The 20,197-nt window shown below is 40.7% G+C and overlaps 1 protein-coding gene across 3 annotated transcripts in view; it reads left to right on the forward strand.

Moving 5' to 3' along the window:
- Nucleotides 1–20,197, forward strand: part of cacnb4 (calcium voltage-gated channel auxiliary subunit beta 4) — a 231,061-nt gene that overhangs the window by 149,454 nt on the left and 61,410 nt on the right. For all 3 annotated transcript variants that reach the window (XR_507115.2, XM_008117705.2, NM_001291395.1), the window contains 2 exon segments: nt 16,893–17,012; nt 18,907–19,029. Coding sequence is in view for 2 of the 3 variants with exons in the window: in XM_008117705.2 (XP_008115912.1) it covers nt 16,893–17,012; nt 18,907–19,029 (243 nt within the window). In the remaining variant the exon portion in view is untranslated.

Here is a 20,197-nt window from a genome sequence, read left to right on the forward strand (position 1 = left end):
ATTTGAGAGAAACTTTATCTGAAATCAAAGTCAAGTTTATGTTTTCTTATGTACTCTGCATTGCAAGGTGATGGGTAACAGGACTTTACTAAGCAGCTTACTGTATTTGAGCCACAGTAAAATCCCAAATGTAGTACCTTGCTCCAATAACCTCCAAATATATGCAGCATTGTCAAATTGTACAAAACGAAGTAGCAATTGGCACCAACTGGGGAATCTTCAAGAGGGCATGCAATAAATACATGAAAGAACCGACTTTGTATTAGCTTCAGTATACAGAACTTGTTGGTTGTATGAAGATTGAATTTCTCGGGTAACATGATAGCGGGACGGTAATGTTGGGGGCATTTCCTTTCTATAGTCATCTGGTTTGCTACTGTGGGAAGAGAATACTGGACTACAGGTGCATCTACGCCAGCGTTTCTCAACCTGGGGATCAAGACCCCTGGGGGGGTTGTGAGGGGGTGTCAGAGGGGTCGCCAAAGACCATCAGAAAATACATATTTCTGATGGTCTTAGGAACCACTTTGGCAGAGAAGGCTGAAGATCTCTTCACCAGTCCTTCTCTTCCTTTTTGGAAACAAACGGCAAATCCTCCCACCAAAAGCCCTATTTGCCCAATTCTGTGGTTGGTGGGGTTCAAGGAGCTCTTTGTAGGTGAACTATAAATCCCAGCAACTCGGACTCCACAACATAGTGCTTCATAGACTCAGGTTTGGTAGTCCAGAGTTCGACACTAAAAAATAAAAAATTAAACCAACATGAACATGTGTTGACGAAGGGTTTCATGGCAGGAATCACAGGGTTGTTGTGTGTTTTCTGGGCTGTATGGCCATGTTCCAGAAGCATTCTCTTCTGATGTTTCACCCACATCTATGACAGGCATCCTCAGAGATTGTGAGGTATATTGGAAAAACGAAGCAAGGAAGGTTTATACATCTGTGGAAAGTCCAGGGTGGGAGAAAGAACTCTTGTCTGTTGGAGGCCAGTGTGAATGTTATAATTAACTACCTTGATTAGCATTGATGGATTTGCTAGCTTCATGTCCTGCCTTCTTCCTGCCTGGGGGAATGTTTTGTTCAGAGTCGTTAGCTGTCCCTGATTGATTTATGTCTGGAATTCTTCTGTTTTCAGTGTTGTTCCTTATTTACTGTTCTGATTTTAGAGGGTTTTTTAAAATATTGGTAGCCAGATTTTGCTCATTTTCAGATTTTGTTTCATTTTCATTTTATGTATGAATTTCATGCAAATTCATACATAAAATGGCATAAACTGAACAACAAAAGCACTATTCCCAAAGTATATACATCACACTTGTTCTTTGTATCTTATTCGAGTGCTCTGGCTGTTATCATAAAAAGGTAAAGGTTTCCCCTGACTTTAAGTCCAGTCATGACCAACTCTGGGGGTTGGTGCTCATCTCCATTTCTAAGCTGAAGAGCTGGCATTGTCCATAGACATCTCCAGGTCATGTGGCCAGCATGGCTGCATGGAGCGTCATTACCTTCCCGCTGGAGTGGTACCTATTGATCTACTCACATTTGCATGTTTTCGAACTGCTAGGTTGGCAGGAGCTGGGGCTGACAGCGGGCGCTCATTCTTCTCCTGGGATTTGAACCTGAGACCTTTGGGCCTGCAAGTTCAGCAGCTCAGCTGTGCCACCACACAGGGGCCCTGGCTGTTATCATATCAGCTGGATATTTCAAGACATTTTGGAACACAGCTCAGAATATTTTGTACACGTCTCACAACTTAAATTGCTAGGAGCTTATAACATTTTCATTGCCAGACAAACTGTTTTCTTCAATAAAGTGCCATCCTTTGTAGTCCTTACGGTCACTTTATGTCTTTTCTCTTTACAATCCAAGAAGAGAAGCTTTGCTGTCATTTGTTGCTTTGTCATGAGTTTAATATAGTTTCTTTGCATCCTTTGATTTTTGTTTATTTATTTACAACATTTCTATCCCGCCTTTCTCACCCGAGGGGACTCAAGACAGCTTACAATAATAGGCAATATTCAGTGCCTGACACAATACCTTAATACCACAGTTCATATAAAACAATAACATGTTGATATATTTTGTATTTTTCAATTTCCTAACTAACATGCAGTTGGCACCTTTCAGTATTACATTCTGAGCCAGTATAGTGAGAATATTTTTAAGGTACCATTCAAAGTGACATGAGTGGGTTTCCATAATGGAAAATTGTGCATATTCTCTTCCCCCCCATGTAGCCTCCAAATCCACTGTGATGTTGAACTGGCATGGTGTGCATCTACATTGTAGAATTAATGTAGTTTGAGACCATTTAACTACCATGGCTCAGTGCTGTGGAGTCATGCAATTTGTAATTTGCTGCGGCACTAGCACTTTGGCAGAGAAGGTTAAAGACCTTGTTGATCTGCAAGTTCTAAGATTCCATAGCATGGAGCCATGGGAGCTGCGGTGGTGCAGTGGGTTAAACCCTTGTACTGACCTAAAGGCTGGTGGTTCGAATCTGTGAGAAGGAGTGAACTCCCGTCTGCCAGCTCTAGCTGACAGGGCTGGCTTTAGCAGAGCAGGTTAAACACCAGCTGCAGTCAATCTTGTCTGTCAAAAGGCTGCCAGTTCAAAGCCGGGTCAGGGTGAGCTCCTGGCCTTTAGCACAGCTTCCACCCACCTAGCAGTTCGAAAACAAAAATGTGATTAGATAAATAGGTACCGCTCATAAAAAAAGCAGGGGAGGTATTCTGAGGCACCCAGAAGGAATGCCGGTGATTAAATCGAAAGGAGGAAGTTACAAACCAGCTCTTCGGCAGGGAGATGGAGCGACAGCACAACATCTCCCAAGATGCCAAAAAGATGGGAAAAGCTGGGGCCTCTGGTGGCCCAGTGTGTTAAGGTGCTGAGCTGCTGAACTTGCGGCCCAAAAGATCCCAGGTTCAAATCCCGAGAGCGGAATTAGCGCACACTATTAGCTCCAGCTCCTGCCAACCTAGCAATTCGAAAACATGCAAATGTGAGTAGATCAATAGGTACCACTCTGGCGGGAAGGTAACGGCGCTCCATGCAGTCATGCTGGCCACATGACCTTGGAGGTGTCTATGGACAACGCCGGCTCTTCGGCTTAGAAATGGGGATGAGCACAAAACTCCCAGAGTTGGTCACGACTGGATTTAACATCAGGGGAAACCTTTACCTTTACTATGTATAATCGTCTATCTAGTTGTGTATAAAATGGCATTGAATGTTTGCCGCATATGCATGTTCTGTGATCCGCCCTACGTCCCCTTCGGGGTGAGAAGGATGGAATATAAATACTGCAAATAAATAAATAAACAAATAGCTTCCCATGCGGGGACATGAGAGACGCCTCCCAGTAGGATGGTAACACATCCGGGTGTCCCCTGGGCAATGTCTCTGTAGATGGTCGATTCTCTCACACCAAAAGTGACTTGCAATATGTTCACTTCTGACATGATTTTTAAAAAACCTTAAAGCAGTGTCAGAATGCACTAATTCTATAGCATAGATGCATCCCAGAGTCCTTCAGAATCTGTTTGGGCAACTGGAATACTGAATATTTTGCCTATTTATTGTAAGCCGCCTTGAGTCCCTCCGGGGAGAAAGGCGGGGTAAAAATGATGTAAATAAATGAATAAATAAATAATACTTTCCTGCTTGTGCTTGCCTTATACATCACAAGTGATACAGGAGGACTGCACACTCTCTCACACACATATGGCTACATTACCAATACTCTGCTAATGGTAATGCTGTGATATATATATACACCTATGCACCTCTTGCCTTTTTCCCCAAGTGTGATGTGTGTGAGAGAGGAAATTGACACTGAAAACATTAGCACAGCCATCGTAGGTGTTATGTCAGATTTAACAACGAGGGTGGAAGAATAAGTGCTTTGAGGCCGCCTTGGCCCAGAAATGAATACCTTTATCTGAAATGGCTGTGACATGGTCTGTGTAATCTCAACCCTGTGAAAGCCAAAACTTTGAACCATAAAAGCATGCTGATGTCTCTCTGTGTGGGTGCATTGGAGCCAGCTGCACAGTGTCTGCTGATATTTTCTAGTGTGAGCTGAAGGAGCTGTGAAACCTCCTTTGGTCTAACTGGAACAAGAAGTTACACCAATTATGTTATTTTCTTCTTTGATAAAATGGCATCTCAGAATGATATAATGCCGATGGACCTGGAAGTGACAAGAGAGATCTGAATGTTTCCAAATTTGGTGCGAGGCAAGATGCAGATTCTTTCTTCCCTGAAGCATTGGATGATGGTCCATATCTGGGCTGGCCAGCATTCAGATTTGACAAGAGATGCTCTCTACTTCTGAGTCCATCCTCATCACAGCACTGCGTCCCACTCTGCCCTTTCCTAAAATTGGGAAATGGAAAAGATGAGGGGCTGGAAGACATAGTATCCAGGGCTGTAGCCAAGGGGGGGGGAGGTTAGGGATTAAACTCCCTTGAAATTTTTCAGGTTTAAAAAAAACCTGGTTTACTAATGAATTTTAACTGATTAACCAAATCTCCTTGAGTGTCCATTGAAGTTTATTAATGGAGCTCGATTTCTAAATTATTTTGCGTTATGGATCTTCATGATTCGCTAAAACAAAATTGTCCCCCCCTCACCTGAAGCTTTTTTCTGGCTATGGTCCTGATAGGATCCATCTTCACTGTGGATCCATCATCAATATTAAGATGCCAGGGCTATGTGCAGAAATTCCCAAAGAAGGGTTGTATCTACACAGTGGAATTACTGCAATGCAGTTTGATACCACGTTAACTGTACTGGCTCAATGCAATGAAACCCTAGGATTTGTAGTTTGATGAGACACTAGCAGTGTTTTGCAGAGAAAGCTAAAGACCTTGAATAGTTACAACTCCCAGGATTCCCTATCATTAAGCTATGGCAGTTAAACTGCATTTCTACAGTGTAGATACAAACTTAGAAGCTTGTTCCAGACTAGGTGAGATGATTGGATGTTGTAAATGTAAATAAATAGAAGCTTTACCACAACTTCTGAACCAAAGTTTACCCTGCAGTGTAATAACGTCCCACTCAGGTTTGTGAAATAAGTAACAGTAACTTTACTTCAGTTCAATAGGTCAAACAGAGCAACAATATATACAGTAGTCTCTCTGACTTCTTACAGAGAACAGAGGGAATAAACAGTCCTTTTAAAACAGCCTTTAAGTATGCCTCATTGCCTTAAAAAGGATCAGGCTTCAGAGAGTCGGCAGCCATTAATTCCATAGCTGTTACTTCTTCGCTGTCTGAGGGAAAAGTACCTGCTCAAACTGTTTCTCTCAGCAACAAGCCAGAGGCAGTAGCCAATTAGTATGTTGGCTACTGGCATGCTTAGCCAATCAGCTGCTGCCACATGTCTTTCCAGTCAACCCATTACATCATGGTGTCTTTTATAGATGTCTCTGTGGGGTGCATGTGCCAGATGATATACATCCTTGAATCAAAGTGTACTTGGGGATATTAACTTCTGGCCCATGAAATGGTGGCATCCCAAACAAAACCCAAAGGGGGGGTTCCTGCTTTAGCAAAATCAGTACTTTGTGATCGTGTTCCATTGTTCAAGCTGCACTTTCAGTTTTCCTTTCTAGCATACAGTTGCATGAAAGGTGTTCATGATGCTAATCTGAAGTCTCTGTGGATGTTTAAAAGTACAGTGTTTCATTCCTCAGCCACTTCTTTGATAGCATTTTCAATATTCATGTCTTGTCAAGTGACAGCTGGAAGAATTAACCAGCTGTACACGCAATGAAAACCACTTAAGTGCCCGATTTAATCATGAATGAAAACATTTCAATGGGAATAAATTTTTTTCCTGATCTTTTTCTCTCCCCCGCCCCTGCCCCCGGATGTTCTCATGAAATAAGCCTACTTCAGTAGATAGCACTGGATGCTAATAATAGACATCTTTCAATAGTTGTGTGCTATCCCAGAAATGAAATTTATAACTTCTGGGATAACGTAAAAGTTTGTGGTAGGATTTTTTGGCAATAGAATCAAAATCTATTTTCATTTTTCATTTAGAATGAGTTTTCATAGTATTTTAGACCCACCAAAGACCCACTCCTTGTCATTGGAAGTTAGGTTTATGCAGAACTTAGATAAACTGCAGCGTTCATGGAACTGCTGGGTACAGCGATTTCACAATGACTACTAAGCAACTCCGGTGTAAGAAAAAATTGATTGTGGAGGAGATTGAGTAATTAAGTGTTGTCTATAGGGCAATATTGATAAATACTGTTAGGATAAACAAGATTTTAATGAACTGAGAAAGCTCTTTTGGGTTGTAGCTAGAGACCAGAATGTGCTCTTGTTCTTCTAGTCATTTAGGAGGTGTTTTTAAGGATTCTGTATTAAAATTCCGTTTAGAGATGTTTGCTGGGGCATCTGGGCATTGTAGACCAAACTCACCTAACTTTTACAAGTTCTGTACCATACAAGGAAATCCAGTGAGAATATATTCTAATTGTTGGAGACATCATGAGAGCCAGAAGAGACAGAATATACGGTAATAATAATAATAATAATAATAATAATAATAATAATAATAATAATATTTTAGGAGCCCCTGGTGGTGCAGTGGGTTAAACCACTGAGATGCTGAACTTGCTGACCGAAAGGTCATCAGTTCAAATTTGGGAAGCGGGGTGAGCTCTCGCTGTTAACCCCAGCTTCTGCCAACCTAGCAATTAAAAAACATGCAAATGTGAGTAGATCAATAGGTATCACTCTGGCGGGAAGGTAACGGCGCTCCATGCAGTCATGCTGGCCACATGACCTTGGAGGTGTCTACGGACAACACCGACTCTTCGGCTTAGAAATGAAGATGAGCACCAACTCTCCGAGTCGGACACAACTTAATGTCAGGGGAAACCTTTACCATTACCTTTTATACCTAACTTCTTCAAGTTCTGTGCCATACAAAGAAATCTAGTGAGAATATATTTTAATTTATAGAGACATCATGAGAGCCAGAAGAGACAGAATATAATAATAATACAGTAGAGTTTCACTTATCCAACGTTCTGGATTATCCAACGCATTTTTGTAGTCAATGTTTTCAATACATCGTGATATTTTGGTGCTAAATTCGTAAATACAATAATTACTACATAGCATTACTGCGTATTGAACTACTTTTTCTGTCAAATTTGTTGTATAACATGATGTTTTGGTGCTTAATTTTTAAAATCATAACCTATTTTGATGTTTAATAGGCTTTTCCTTAATCCCTCCTTATTATCCAACATATTTGCTTATCCAACATTCTGCCAGCCTTTTTATGTTGGATAAGTGAGACTCTACTGTAGTAGTAGTAATAATAATAATAATAATAATAATAATAATAATAATAATAATAATTTATTTATAACCCATCCTATCTCCCTGATGGGACTCAGGGTGGTTTCCATCAATGTAACAAATTGGCAAACATTCAGTGCCAAAACAAACATATTATGTAAATCAAATATATTATAACAACCTAAAACTATATAAGACTAACCAAATAATATCAAAAGTTAAAACATAAATAAACGTGATATAACATATCAAACACATTTAACTCATAACCTGAGTTTGAAAAAGAACTATTTCTGGTGTCATCCCAAAATATTTTTTTTATTGGGGCACAATCTTACTGTCTTGTTTTATTTTTATTTTTTCATGGAAGCACAATGCTGCAAGGAAGAATTGTCCTCACTGTTGACTCCAATTGACATCCTGTGTGTTTGTGTGTGTGACCTCAGAGCATTTCAGTCCAACCGGGGATGTTGCCCGACATAATCAGCCCTTCGATATGACAGTGCTATGTGGCCAGCCAAATGCCGACGTGACCTGTATGCCTAATTAGTTGTTTTGAGCATCAAAATAAGACATGATTGCTGATACTGCATTACAGGTATAGCTACAATATCATAGCTATGCTCCATCTCCTAATCAGTTTTAAAAGCATGTCAATCATGTTCAAGGATGTTCTGTGATGCTGAAGGATAACATGGCCAGCACTCTCCCAGCAGTGGCCGAGGGTTTGATGGAGGCTTGCGACAAGGTCCAACACAGGTTCCTGCTTCTCCTTATTAAACTGCCACTCACTGGTGGGAAGTGCCATGCTCACCAGCGCAACAGAACTCTATCACTTGGAATGGCTGGTGAGCTTTCAAGGTGGGTTTTGTGGGCATTTATGACTGTAGCAAAGGTACTGTGATCACAAATCTGAAGAGAAAACAGCTGTGCTGTGGTAAACCTAGTTTACAACATCATAACAGGATGCTAATTATTCAGCTCTACCTTAAATTCAGTGAGTTTTGTTTTGAATTCTACAGTTGCGCTTAGGAGAAAATTTCCCTTTTGAATCTTTAATATCTTTCTTGCTCCAATACTCTTCAGTTTTTATTTTAACTGATCATCAACATGCAGATTATAGCACCAGTTCTTTTCCAGATATTCATTATACAACAAAAGGTTCATGTTAGAAGGAGGAGGCCATGGCAGTAGGATCCCTGTGTAAACACATTAATTTAAAATATCAACAGGGACCCCTGCCCAATCCAATTATTTCTAGTTGTGTGGAGAAAGACTCCGTTGTGTGTGAGTCCTGTGAGTCGACCTAAAGAAGTTAGGTCAGAGCTCAGAAAAGATATTTATTTGGAGATTGATCTTGGCTTATGGCTCTTTCTGAACAGAAGTGATGCCAAGTTATAAAAGAACAAATATGCAACTCTTATTTGACTTTCAAGAAAATAGCAACTGTAGAAAAATAATTGATTGCTGGCGGTTTTCATTTCTGCCTTTCAAAATAGGAAAGACTCTGGAGATAAGGGGTTCAACAGCTACAGCAGTGATTCCCAACCTTTGGGCCTCCAGATGTTTTGGACTTCAGCTCCCATAGTAAGATGGCAAGCTGAGAAGTCTGCTAAATAATCAATCACTAAATATTAGGACACCAGTTGTCATTGAGTCCTACCAGGGATAGCCTATGCACATTTACTTAGGAGTAGGATACAGTGCAACACATGGAGGGGACTTGGCTGACTTCTCTTGTTGAGTTAGTCTGCAATGCCTTTCATGTTTCTTGATTCATGTCTGGGCAATGCTGCATTTGGTGGTCCGAATATAGACTTGTCGACAGCTGCATGGTATACAGTAGACTCCTACCAAGGTGAGAGGGATCCCTCTTGTCATTCGTAGTGTTCATTGGATTTTCTTAGTGGGTCTGTAGATAGTTTGTAGGTTGTGTTTCTTCATCAGCTTTCCTATGCGGTCAGTGGTTCCCTTGATATATGGTATGATGTATGGCACAGGCATGAATCAATCAGGGGCAGCTAACACCTCCGAACAAAGGATTCCTCCAGGCAGGAATGAAGCTTGCAAGGTCATTAATGCTAATCAAGGTGATTAATTACAACATTCACACTGGTCTCCAACAGACAAGAGATCTTTCTCCTGCCCTGGACCTTCCACAAATACATAAACCTCCCTTGCTTAGTTTTCCAATATACCTCATAACCTCTGAGGATGCCTGCCATAGATGTGGGTGAAATGTCAGGAGAGAATGGTTCTGGAACATGGCCATACAGCCTGGAAAATGCACAACAACCCAGTGATTCTGGTCATGAAAGCCTTAGACAGTGATAATGCTCTTCATGAAGAGCTGATGCTAAAAATTAAAATCTGGAGGGGGGAGGAAGTACCTACATTATTATGTCTACAAGCAAACATATTAGTGCATGTGGTATTCTTGTGAATGGTATCATTTATAAAATACCATTCATAAGAATAAGTACCTTTGTTGTATTACATCCATATTTACTAATGCAAAGAGTTTTAGTGGCAGACCTGTTGCAATCTAGGGCACAATGAAAAATGATGTGTGCGTGCCAGAGCGAGAGAGAGCGACTTCCAATTCGTGCATTGCAGTAATGAGTGTTTAGTGTTATTGCCTTATCCCTACATGGCTTGGGTACAGCATTCTGCACACTTTCAAACGTGTTCTCCCCAGATGGTGAGATGAAACACAGAAAGAGAAAAACCAGATTGTGTATTTTGAAAGTTGGCAATATTATAGGCTGAGGTGTGAAATGTCTGTTTGACAAAATGAATGCTTGTGATGGCAGTGGACTGGAAGAATGAATGCACACAGAAATGGCTGTCTTTAAAAATGGCCCAGGTCCCTCTCCCCTTACAGCAAGAACCTGATCAGGCTGTGGCTCCAAATAGTGGCATGTAGTCATTGGCTGCGCAAAAGCAGGGGGCAGAAAATTTATTTATTTATTTACAGTATTTATATTCCGCTCTTGTCACCCCGAAGGGGACTCAAGGCGGATCACATTACACATATAAGGCAAACATTCAATGCCATAACATAGAACAGAGACAGAGGCAGACGCAGGCACCGGGCTGGCCTTGAACTCATGACCTCTTGGTTAGAGTGATTTCTTGCAGCTGGCTGCTAACCAGTCTGTGCCACAGCCCGAAAAGTAGAGTATGCCATACAACAATATGCCACACAGCAATGCTGAGTATGTCTTGAAGAATATGGACCCCTATGCTGCCTTAATTAATGCAACCTTTGTAAGATGGCACGGACTTTGGCACTGGCTTTTCAAGAAGGAGCTCCCTCTTTGTTTTTGGAATCCTAAGGATCATTGTTATCAAGAAGAAGAAGAACATTTTATTGATTAGTCCTTAGGCCATATCAAAGTACCAAGCCAAACAACCAGGCTTGAAAAGACCTGGTTACATTCTATACAAATATTAAATAAAACATTTGTAACCATACAATAAATAAATATAATAAAATCAGTGTGTACATCATATGTCATTGTCACCCCTACAGTTTGCCTCAATCAGCCCCACATATGTGGATCTCAATCGTATTGTTTTGCTCAAGTACAGAGCCGTTTTACATGTTATTTTTGGATCTTGACCGCAGATAAAGTACGTTGTTCTGATGTGCGATTCCCAGTACATTGTCCGTTTGATATATGGACCAAGAAACAAATCTCTCACCTTCTGATACAATTTACAGTCAAATAATATATGTGCTAAATCCTCAATTTCAGGTGCTCTGCATATACAGAATAGTTCGTTATAAGGGATGTTGTTGAATCTCCCTTATCTAACCATTGTATCAAGCTGATCAAATCTAGCTCGAGTAAATACCTCCCTAAAGTGTTTTGGCATTTGGATTTTTAAATAGTTGGCAATTTGGAAGGTACATTTATATTGGCTCAGCCATTTTAGGTTGGCAACCTCACTGAGAGTAGCTATATCTACATTGTTGTCACTGTTGCTGTGTGCCTTCAAATTGTTTCTAAATTATAGTTGAACGTATCATGGGATTTTCTTGGCAAGATTTATTCAGAAGGGAGTTGCCTTTGCCTTCCTCTGAGGCTGAAAGAGTGGGACTCAGCCTGGGAATTTCCATGGCTTTAGAACAGTGGTTCTCAACCTGGGATCCCCAGATGTTTTTGGCCTACAACCCCCAGAAATTCCAGCCAGTTTACTAGCTATTAGGATTTCTGGGAGTTGGAGGCCAAAAACATTTGGGGACCCCAGGTTGGGAACCACTGTTTTAGAGAATTTGACAACTGGTCTCCAGAATCATGGAGCCCCTGGTGGCTCAGTGTGTTAAAGCGCTGAGCTGCTGAACTTGTAGACCGAAAGGTCCCAGGTTCAAATCCAGGGAGCGTAGTGAGCACCCGCTGTTAAGCTCCAGCTTCTGCCAACCTAGCAGTTCGAAAACATGCAAATGTGAGTAGATCAATAGGTACCTCTCCGGAGGGAAGGTAATGGCGCTCCATGCAGTCATGCCGGTCACATGACCTTGGAGGTGTCTACGCACAATGCCGGCTCTTCAGCTTAGAAATGGAGAGGAGCATCAACCCCCAGAGTCGGTCACAACTGGACTTAACGTCAGGGGAAACCTTTACCTTTACTCCAGAATCATAGTCCAATGTTCAAACCACTCTGGCTCTCCTAAGGATCATGCTGAGGAGTAAGATGTACTTTCAGAAAGCAGCTTTAACTCCCCGAACTGTTTGTGCCTTAAATATGTCTTGGATTTACCTTCTAGCAGACAGCAGGCTTTTTTAATGCACAATGATTGGAGAGGCCTGCTTGTTCCTGGAAAGAGAAAGAGCAGCCGAAGTGCCTGCAGCAATTTGGTAATGTCTGTGAGATTAAGAACACGGATTGAGATGTTGCCTTTTTATTGTGTAAAAGGCCCCCTTTCCCCCAGGAAAAGGCTGAAATATAAAAGACAAAATCACTTGACCCATGGTTAGATGTGCATCTATGCACTCTCTTCTTAAAATCACTGTGTTGTGAATCGTGAGCCAAGATAAGGCAGGGGGGCCTAGAGGGATATGAGGAATCGTCATTGCCCCTTCTCCGTATCTGATGCATTCCTGTGTACATAGTGTAGCAACAGCTAGGAACAAAGCCAGTGCCCTTGCACTATATATTATTCATGTTTATTATGCCTTTTGATTTGTTGTCTCCAGGTTGTAATTTTTCTTTTGGCTGTCATTGAGTGTACGTAGCCAGAAAAATAGTAGCAATAATATCTGGCATTTTTATAGGCCTTTATATCTTCAAAGTGTTTTGCAGACATTAATTAATCAGCTGTTATCTCAGGAACCCATTTGGACCAATATTCACTATTGAAGAGCTCTGATGCTGCTGTGCAAATCTTTTCTGCCCAAGGGAAACCCTTGTCAGGAGCTTGATTTTATGACACCAAGATACTCTTTCTCTTCGATCTTGTTGTAGCAAAAACAAAGTGGATGCCATTCTACTTCCCTCAAAAAATTGCCAGTGCATCAATTCTGGAGTGATGGCATCATTCTGACAGATAGGAATGATTATATTTTTATATAAGGGTAACCAATAGATAGACTGCAGTTCTAATATTTCACCATCACACCTCACCATGAAACTCTTCCCAAACCATCTTCCCTTCTGGAAAGAAAAGACATATTCTGTCCTACACTGTGGCCATGCTTGATGATGCAAGGAGGTATCCTACCATCTCAGTCCTCTTATGGTACCCAACCCTGATGTATACTACCTAAGCAACTGAGTGGTAGTTTTCAGTGTTTGAGTAGACACATTTCATGCAGAAGTTCTTAGGTTCTGTCTCTGGTATCTCTAAATAGAGCTAAGAGTAAATGTTGAGTTACTGGAAGGCAGGGCACAGAAGCTGATGTAATGTTGACTTGGTAGCTGCCTATGTAAAGAGAGGTACCAGACCCAGAGAGTTTACAAACTTTATTTGCATGTCTATTGGTCTATAACAGTGACTCCCAACCTTTTTTGGCCGGGGCCCACTTAACCAGGGACCACTTTGACTGGGGACCACTTTGACCGGAGACCACTCTCCAACATTAGTAACAAAATGGTTATGAATCAGCTTTTGGTCAACTTTAGATTTGACTTGGTTATTTGGGGTGCCGATCCAGAAAATTGCATTGGATAGATCACATCAGCTCTAGTTTCTGATACAGAACATATGCCATCCAGTATTTGCCATCTGCTAACCCACAGAAAACCATATTTAATAATCTAGAGCTGAGGTGGTCTATCCAATGCAATGGTCAGCTTTGTAGAAAGGAATGGAAATAAAATTGATAAAATAAAATAAATAAATAAATAAAGAGGAAAGAGATTCGTGGACCAAATTTTCATTCTCTCAGCCCACTGCTGGGCCGTGGCCCACAGGTTGGGAACCACTGGTCTATATCCTTTCTTTTAGTGCTCTCATTCTACTAATGGAGTGTGTGTGTCACTTGCCAACTTATGGTGACCCCATGTATTTCCTAGGCTTTTATTGGCCAAAGAAACCTCAAAGGTGGGTTGCCATTTCTTTCCTCTGAAATATAGCTTACAGCATCTGGTATTTGTTGGTCATCTCATATCCAAATACTAATCAGGGCTGTATCTGCATAGCTATCATGATAATATGGGATCTGATGCCTTTTTAGATATTTAAGGCTAACTATCATTAAAACCAATAATAAAATGCAATAAAGTCCCCAGATAACAAGTTCAAAAACATAATGAGAGACAAATGTAGCTAAATAAAAGAATATTTTTAAATAATTTTTTATTGAGTTTTCCTTATACATAAATTAAAAAAATAAAACTGAAAAGAGAAAGAGAGAAAATAATTCCTAATGGATGATAGATAAAAGGGAAAATGGAGCATAATGTGTCGTGTGTGTGTGTGTGTGTGTGGGGGGGAGGACCAAGAAGAATGGGGGTGGTAAAAGGGGTTGGGGCCAAAACTACTAAGAGTCCCATAGTTGGCGTCTGATCTTCATCCTCGTGTCGATTAATAAAAGGATATTAAATAAAACACATATTTAGAGGTGTGCAAATCTATTCTGTTTGTATTTTGAATTTTGGGTGCCCCCATGTTCAGGATTCTGGGAGATTAGGCTGTTTGGATTATGAATTCAGAATCCTGAGTCCCATTTGCATTTCGGGAAGAATCTTCCTGAAAACAGAACGGATTCTGTGCGTTTCGTACACCCCTACTGCCTACTATTGATTGAGTATATATTCCATCTTTCTCCCTGTAGAAAAGTTAAGACAGCTTACAATGTAGATCTGAGTGTAATACAATGAACAATAAGTTAAAAAATAAGAACAACCCTCTGTCATCACTGTGAAGGAAGCGAGATTGGGAGAAAACCTTTCCCCAAAGATCTCACAATATTGAGAAGCCAAACATATGTGCAGAAATTCCTAAAGGAGTGCATCTACACTATAGAATTAATGCACTACTTTAGCTGCCATGGGTCAGTGCTAGGGAATTAGGAGAAATCTAGGTTATTAAGGCCCCCAGGACTATTTGGAAGAGAAGACTAAATCCCTTGCAATAGCTTATCCTACTGGGGCAGAAACATTTACATTGAGAGGGTTTTGAGAAGCCTTTCCTATGATGCAACTGATGATGGGAACGGAAGAAAGACCTCATGGTCATATCTTCAAGTGTTGGCCGATGATATGGGAAGAGGTTGTTCCAAAGGTGTACCTAGTACTTAATTTTCAGAGAATTCAAATCACATTTACTAAAGTAGTCTATCCACATTTGTAAGGCTTAGAGCAGGGGTCCCCAAACTAAGGCCCGGGGGCCGGATGCGGCCCATCGAAGCCATTTATCCGGCCCCCACGGCACAAGGGCAGAAGGGGGCTGGGCTAAATGACCCAAGGGGTCTCTTCTTCTCTTCCAACCATTATTATTATTATTATTATTATTATTATTATTATTATTATTATTATCATTGAGGCCGGGTGGCCATCTGTCAGGGGTGCTTTGCTTGTGCTTTCGGTGCACAAAGGCAGAAGGGGATTGGACTAAATGACCCAAGCGGTCTCTTCCAACCCTCATTATTATTATTATTATTATTATTATTATTATTATTATTATTATTAATAATATTGAGGCTGGGTGGCCATCTGTCAGGGGTGCTTTGCTTGTGCTTTCGGTGCACAAAGGCAGAAGGAGATTGGACTCTATGGCCCAAAGGGTCTCTTCCAACACTCTTTTTTGTTGTTGTTGTTGTTGTTGTTGTTGTTGCTGTTGTTGTTGTTATTGCTCAGTGGCCAACTATAGTCCGGCCCTCCAACGGTCCAAAGGATCATGAACTGGCCCCCTGTTTAAAAAGTTTGGGGACCCATGGCTTAGAGGCGCAGTGTCCCTGTGAAAGTGGAAAAACTGTAGATAAAAATAAAATCTCAAACACACTTTTTAGCCTGAGAGAACACTTTTTTTATAGGTCCTCAATGAAATTTCCATTGTTAACTTCTGCCAGAAGCTGACTATAGATTTTTACTGAATGATCTACAAATGCCTACAGAGAGAACATTTTTGGTTGAAGGTAGGGAAGGAGTGGAGGTGGCAGTAAATACAGTAATCTGCATGTAATTACATCCCTGAATGCGTTATCTGAAAATATAGTAATAATACAATTTACTCAGAGAATAATTTTATTGAAGAGTCTTTGCTCCTATTGAATTTCCTGCTTTGTTGCCTTTCAACAGATAGCTGGTCCATACTCTTTAGTACGAGGGTTATCCAGAAAGTAGATTACGTTTTGGAATTAAAAATGAACAAAGTATAGGAGAAAACATTTACCATATGCAGTTGAAAGCCACACCCAAATACCACTTCTCAACATAGTCGCCACTCAAATCTAGGCATTTATCAACGTGATGAATGAGCTTAGCAACTCCTTCCCCACAAAATTCTGCCGCTTGCGTCCTCAACCAGCTAGTCACCCCTTCCCGCATCTGCGCATCGTCGCCAAAACGCTGCGTTGAGGACGCAAGCGGCAGAGTTTTGTGGGGAAGGAGTTGCCAAGCTCATTCATCGCTATGATAAGTGCCTAGATTTGAATGGCGACTATGTTGAGAAATGGTATTTGGGTGTGGCTTTCAACTGCATATGGTAAATGTTTTCTCCTATACTTTGTTCATTTTTAATTCCAAAACGTAATCTACTTTCTGGATAACCCTCGTATCTAACAAGATTTCACTCCTGTAATAGGTTGCTGCTCAGTGTTTGATGCTGCTAGCTTTGCGAAGCATATATACAAAAGGGTAATACAATAAAAAGATCTGTCTGTAAGACAATTTTCTGTGTTTGGGTTTGTTTCCTTAATCAGAGAAGAAAGATAGCCCTAAAACAAGTTCTGCACAGGGACTTGTTGGTCAGAAAAATAAATAAAACATAAAGATAAAACTTGGTTAAAAATAAATTCATGACCTTGGGGTTTGTTTTCCCACCAACCTGCATATTTAGCTTCTTTCTGTACTCCATCCATCATTTCTGTTAATGAAGTCCTTTCTTTCTAGGGATCAGCAGATTCGTACACAAGCAGACCATCAGATTCTGATGTCTCTCTGGAGGAGGACAGGGAAGCAATCCGCCAGGAAAGAGAACAGCAAGCGGCTATCCAGCTTGAAAGAGCAAAGGTATCTTTTCCCCCTCGTTGGGTTCATCTGGATGAGGTTTTCATTCTGCATTTATTCATACTGTAAATCATGGATGACTGCATTATGGTCTATAATTTATGGATCATGGTTCCCCACTTTTGAACCCCCTGAAGCCTTCCCAAAGGTCCCCAGTCATACTCCCAAATTTTAAAAAGTTACAATTTTATGGCACCTTTTGCCCCTAAACCATGTAGACCCCACAAAACATGGCAGCTCATTAACCGCAGAACCCCATACAATCCGAAATAACTGTTTTCGTCTGCACTTACTCTCAAAATGGACACAAGAAGTGATGTGGCACCACATGACCATTTTGGAAAGGGAATATTTGAGCTTGTGGCACAAGCCAATTTTCCTTTTTCACAGAGTATTTAATGAGAAATATAATGGAAAGCTATGTTATTAACACAGACCTAAAAAATTATGGAAAGATGCTTTTCCTTGGATTATCAGCATTTTACCTTTGTTAAGGACTGTTTCAAATTGGCCTGCAAACAGACATTCCATGCCATGCAATAGAAAAAAATGAAAATGGCAAAGATGCACATCCCCCCGCCTCCTTTGACAAAGTATTTTACGAATTTGAATTTGCAACACCGGTAATGTTCCCTTAAGGAAGATAACAAATACCCAAATATGTTACAAAATTTGGAGAGAAGGGAAAAAATGATTTTGGTAGATTTTGCTAACATTTACAAATTTAACTTAAGGTTTTTAAAAACATTGGTTGGAAGTAGTGTTCCTTTGCTTTGTTGGTCCTAGAAAAAAACCCTATTCTCTGAATGATCTGTTAATTAATTTGTATAGAGATGAAAGCTGGTGGACACGTGAACATGAGCAGATTGAGAAATTGTTAGTGCATGTTGAGCTAAACATAAGTAACTTTGCAGTTGAGATGGCTGCCTTCTGCTTGATCAATGTGACTGGGCACAATTGTGTTTGGATTAGCAATTTGTGCCAGACCATTTAATGTTGCTTCTTGGCACTTCTTGTCACTTCGCAGTCCAAACCTTCTTATGACTTCTTAAAACCTCAAAAAGGTAGCTAATTTCTGTTCATTTATGGTCATCTTGATTGTGATGTGGGTGGTGACATTAAGTATACACATATGTACACCCATTCTTTCTCTGTCTTCAGAATCCTCTAGTGTTTCATTCCACAGAGCACTCCTAATGGAAGTGGTGCAAAAGTTCTTGAGAGATATAACCAAAATAGTAAATTTGCTTGCTGGGAAGACAAAGAGCTTCCCTGGAGACACTGAGCAAATGAACTTGGAGCAGATGGCAGAAGCATTGCTTGGAATTGCCAAGTGCTGAAAGGGATGCTGTATTCCCCCAGAGATCTTGAAATAGCAGTCTTGGTGGACCTCAGAAGATACAATGTTTCAAATCTTCCCGCCCTAACTCTAATATCCCCATGTACAGGGCAGGGTAGGATTGAACCACTCCTTCTTCCGAGATAGCAAAAGTTTGACTGTCTTGACGGAACCAAAATTGTGCCATTTTTGTTCAAAACACCATACTATAAAATTCAACCTTGGCATTATGTTTCCAGGCTATGGAGGCTTAAAGAAGAACCAGTGCCTGGCTCTCCAAATTATTGTCTGCCATTGCAGTTGGTTGCACCAATATCTGTTGACTGGTGAATTCATCTCCCGTTTGAGTCCTAATATTCAAGGAGCAAAATACATTCAGCACCTTGAAGAACTCCTTTAAAGTTTAGACTAAAACTTTGCTATCCTACATCATCTGACACTGTTACCTGTGCCTTGTGATTAATGTGACTCCTTTCCCCTTGTCCCATCTACTTGACATGATTGGTTTCTGCCTGTTGCAGAACCTACCTAGTAACAACAGCATATTTCTGTTCCCAGTCAAAACCTGTAGCATTTGCTGTGAAGACTAATGTCAGCTACTGTGGAGCGCTGGATGAAGATGTTCCTGTGCCTAGCACTGCTATCTCTTTTGATGCTAAGGATTTTCTACACATTAAAGAGGTAACTACATAATGTAATTCTTCTTTTTATCTTTTGATAGCTTGATCCTGAACAGCTAGCTTTGAGCTGTACACATTACCAAATGGAAACTTCAAAGGGGCCAGTGTTGTATGGAGCATAGTACTGGATTAGAAACCTGTTCATATTTGTTAAAAGAGTGTCTTAAAAGTCTAAACCTTAAACCAGGAATGTAGTTGGATTGTAGCTCTTCTCATCCCTCCACTTTAGTTATGCCAGCTAAGGCTGAAGGGATTGTCATTAAATTACATTGGAAAGGCTTCTGATTGCCCATCCCTGCCTTAAACTGTGGTACAGTAATGCACTCTTGGGGTGTATGCCATTGACTAGCATGGCTGGAATAGGTTGAATGGCAGGAAACATTGAAACATGATTAAAATGACTTAGTTGAATGGCAACTCCATGCTAGTAGCATGTCTGAATATGGTAAAGGAATACTTAGAGATCATACAGGCAAACCGTGTCAAGCCTCTAAGGTGGAATTTTGTTTTTGACTAAACTCCCAGAAGTTCTGCTGACCTGTAGAAGGGACAACAGGCACTTGCGATCCAGAAAATGCAACTTTTTCTAATTCTTAGTAGAAATTCTCACTTCTAGTTACAGAGAGGTGGTACTTGCTCCTCCCTAGAGCTTCCAATGGCACCGAAACCGCTTTTATGTATTCTCTCAATTGTCTGCATTACAGATATTATATTGGGGTGAGTGGATTATGGCCTGTATGATATTAGACTACGGCTCCCATCATTTTCTACCATTAACTGTGCTAGATAGGGTTGTCGGGAGCTGCTGTTCAGAGGGCCACAAGTTACCCACTCATGGTTGTTTTTAATGGAATATCAGCTGTACTATTGCAGCTTGATGCCCATAGATTTGTTCCTAACCAAATAAGTATAATATTTAAGATGAAATGAAATGTGAAAAACTTGGGAAGAAATGATTACTCAAATCTTGGAAAAGCCGAATTGGACATGTGAAGTATATGTCCTTCGGAGGCTGCTCTGGAGACTAGGACACGGAACAATGGCTACAGGAAAGCAGATTCCACCTGAACATTAGGAAGAACTTCCTCACTGTGAGAGCTGTTCAACAGTGGAACTCTCTGCCCAGGAGTGTGGGAGAGACTCCTTCTTTAGAATGCTTTTAAGCAGAG

The sequence above is a fragment of the Anolis carolinensis genome, chromosome 1 (assembly GCF_035594765.1).
Source record: "Anolis carolinensis isolate JA03-04 chromosome 1, rAnoCar3.1.pri, whole genome shotgun sequence".
Lineage (NCBI taxonomy): Eukaryota > Metazoa > Chordata > Lepidosauria > Squamata > Dactyloidae > Anolis > Anolis carolinensis.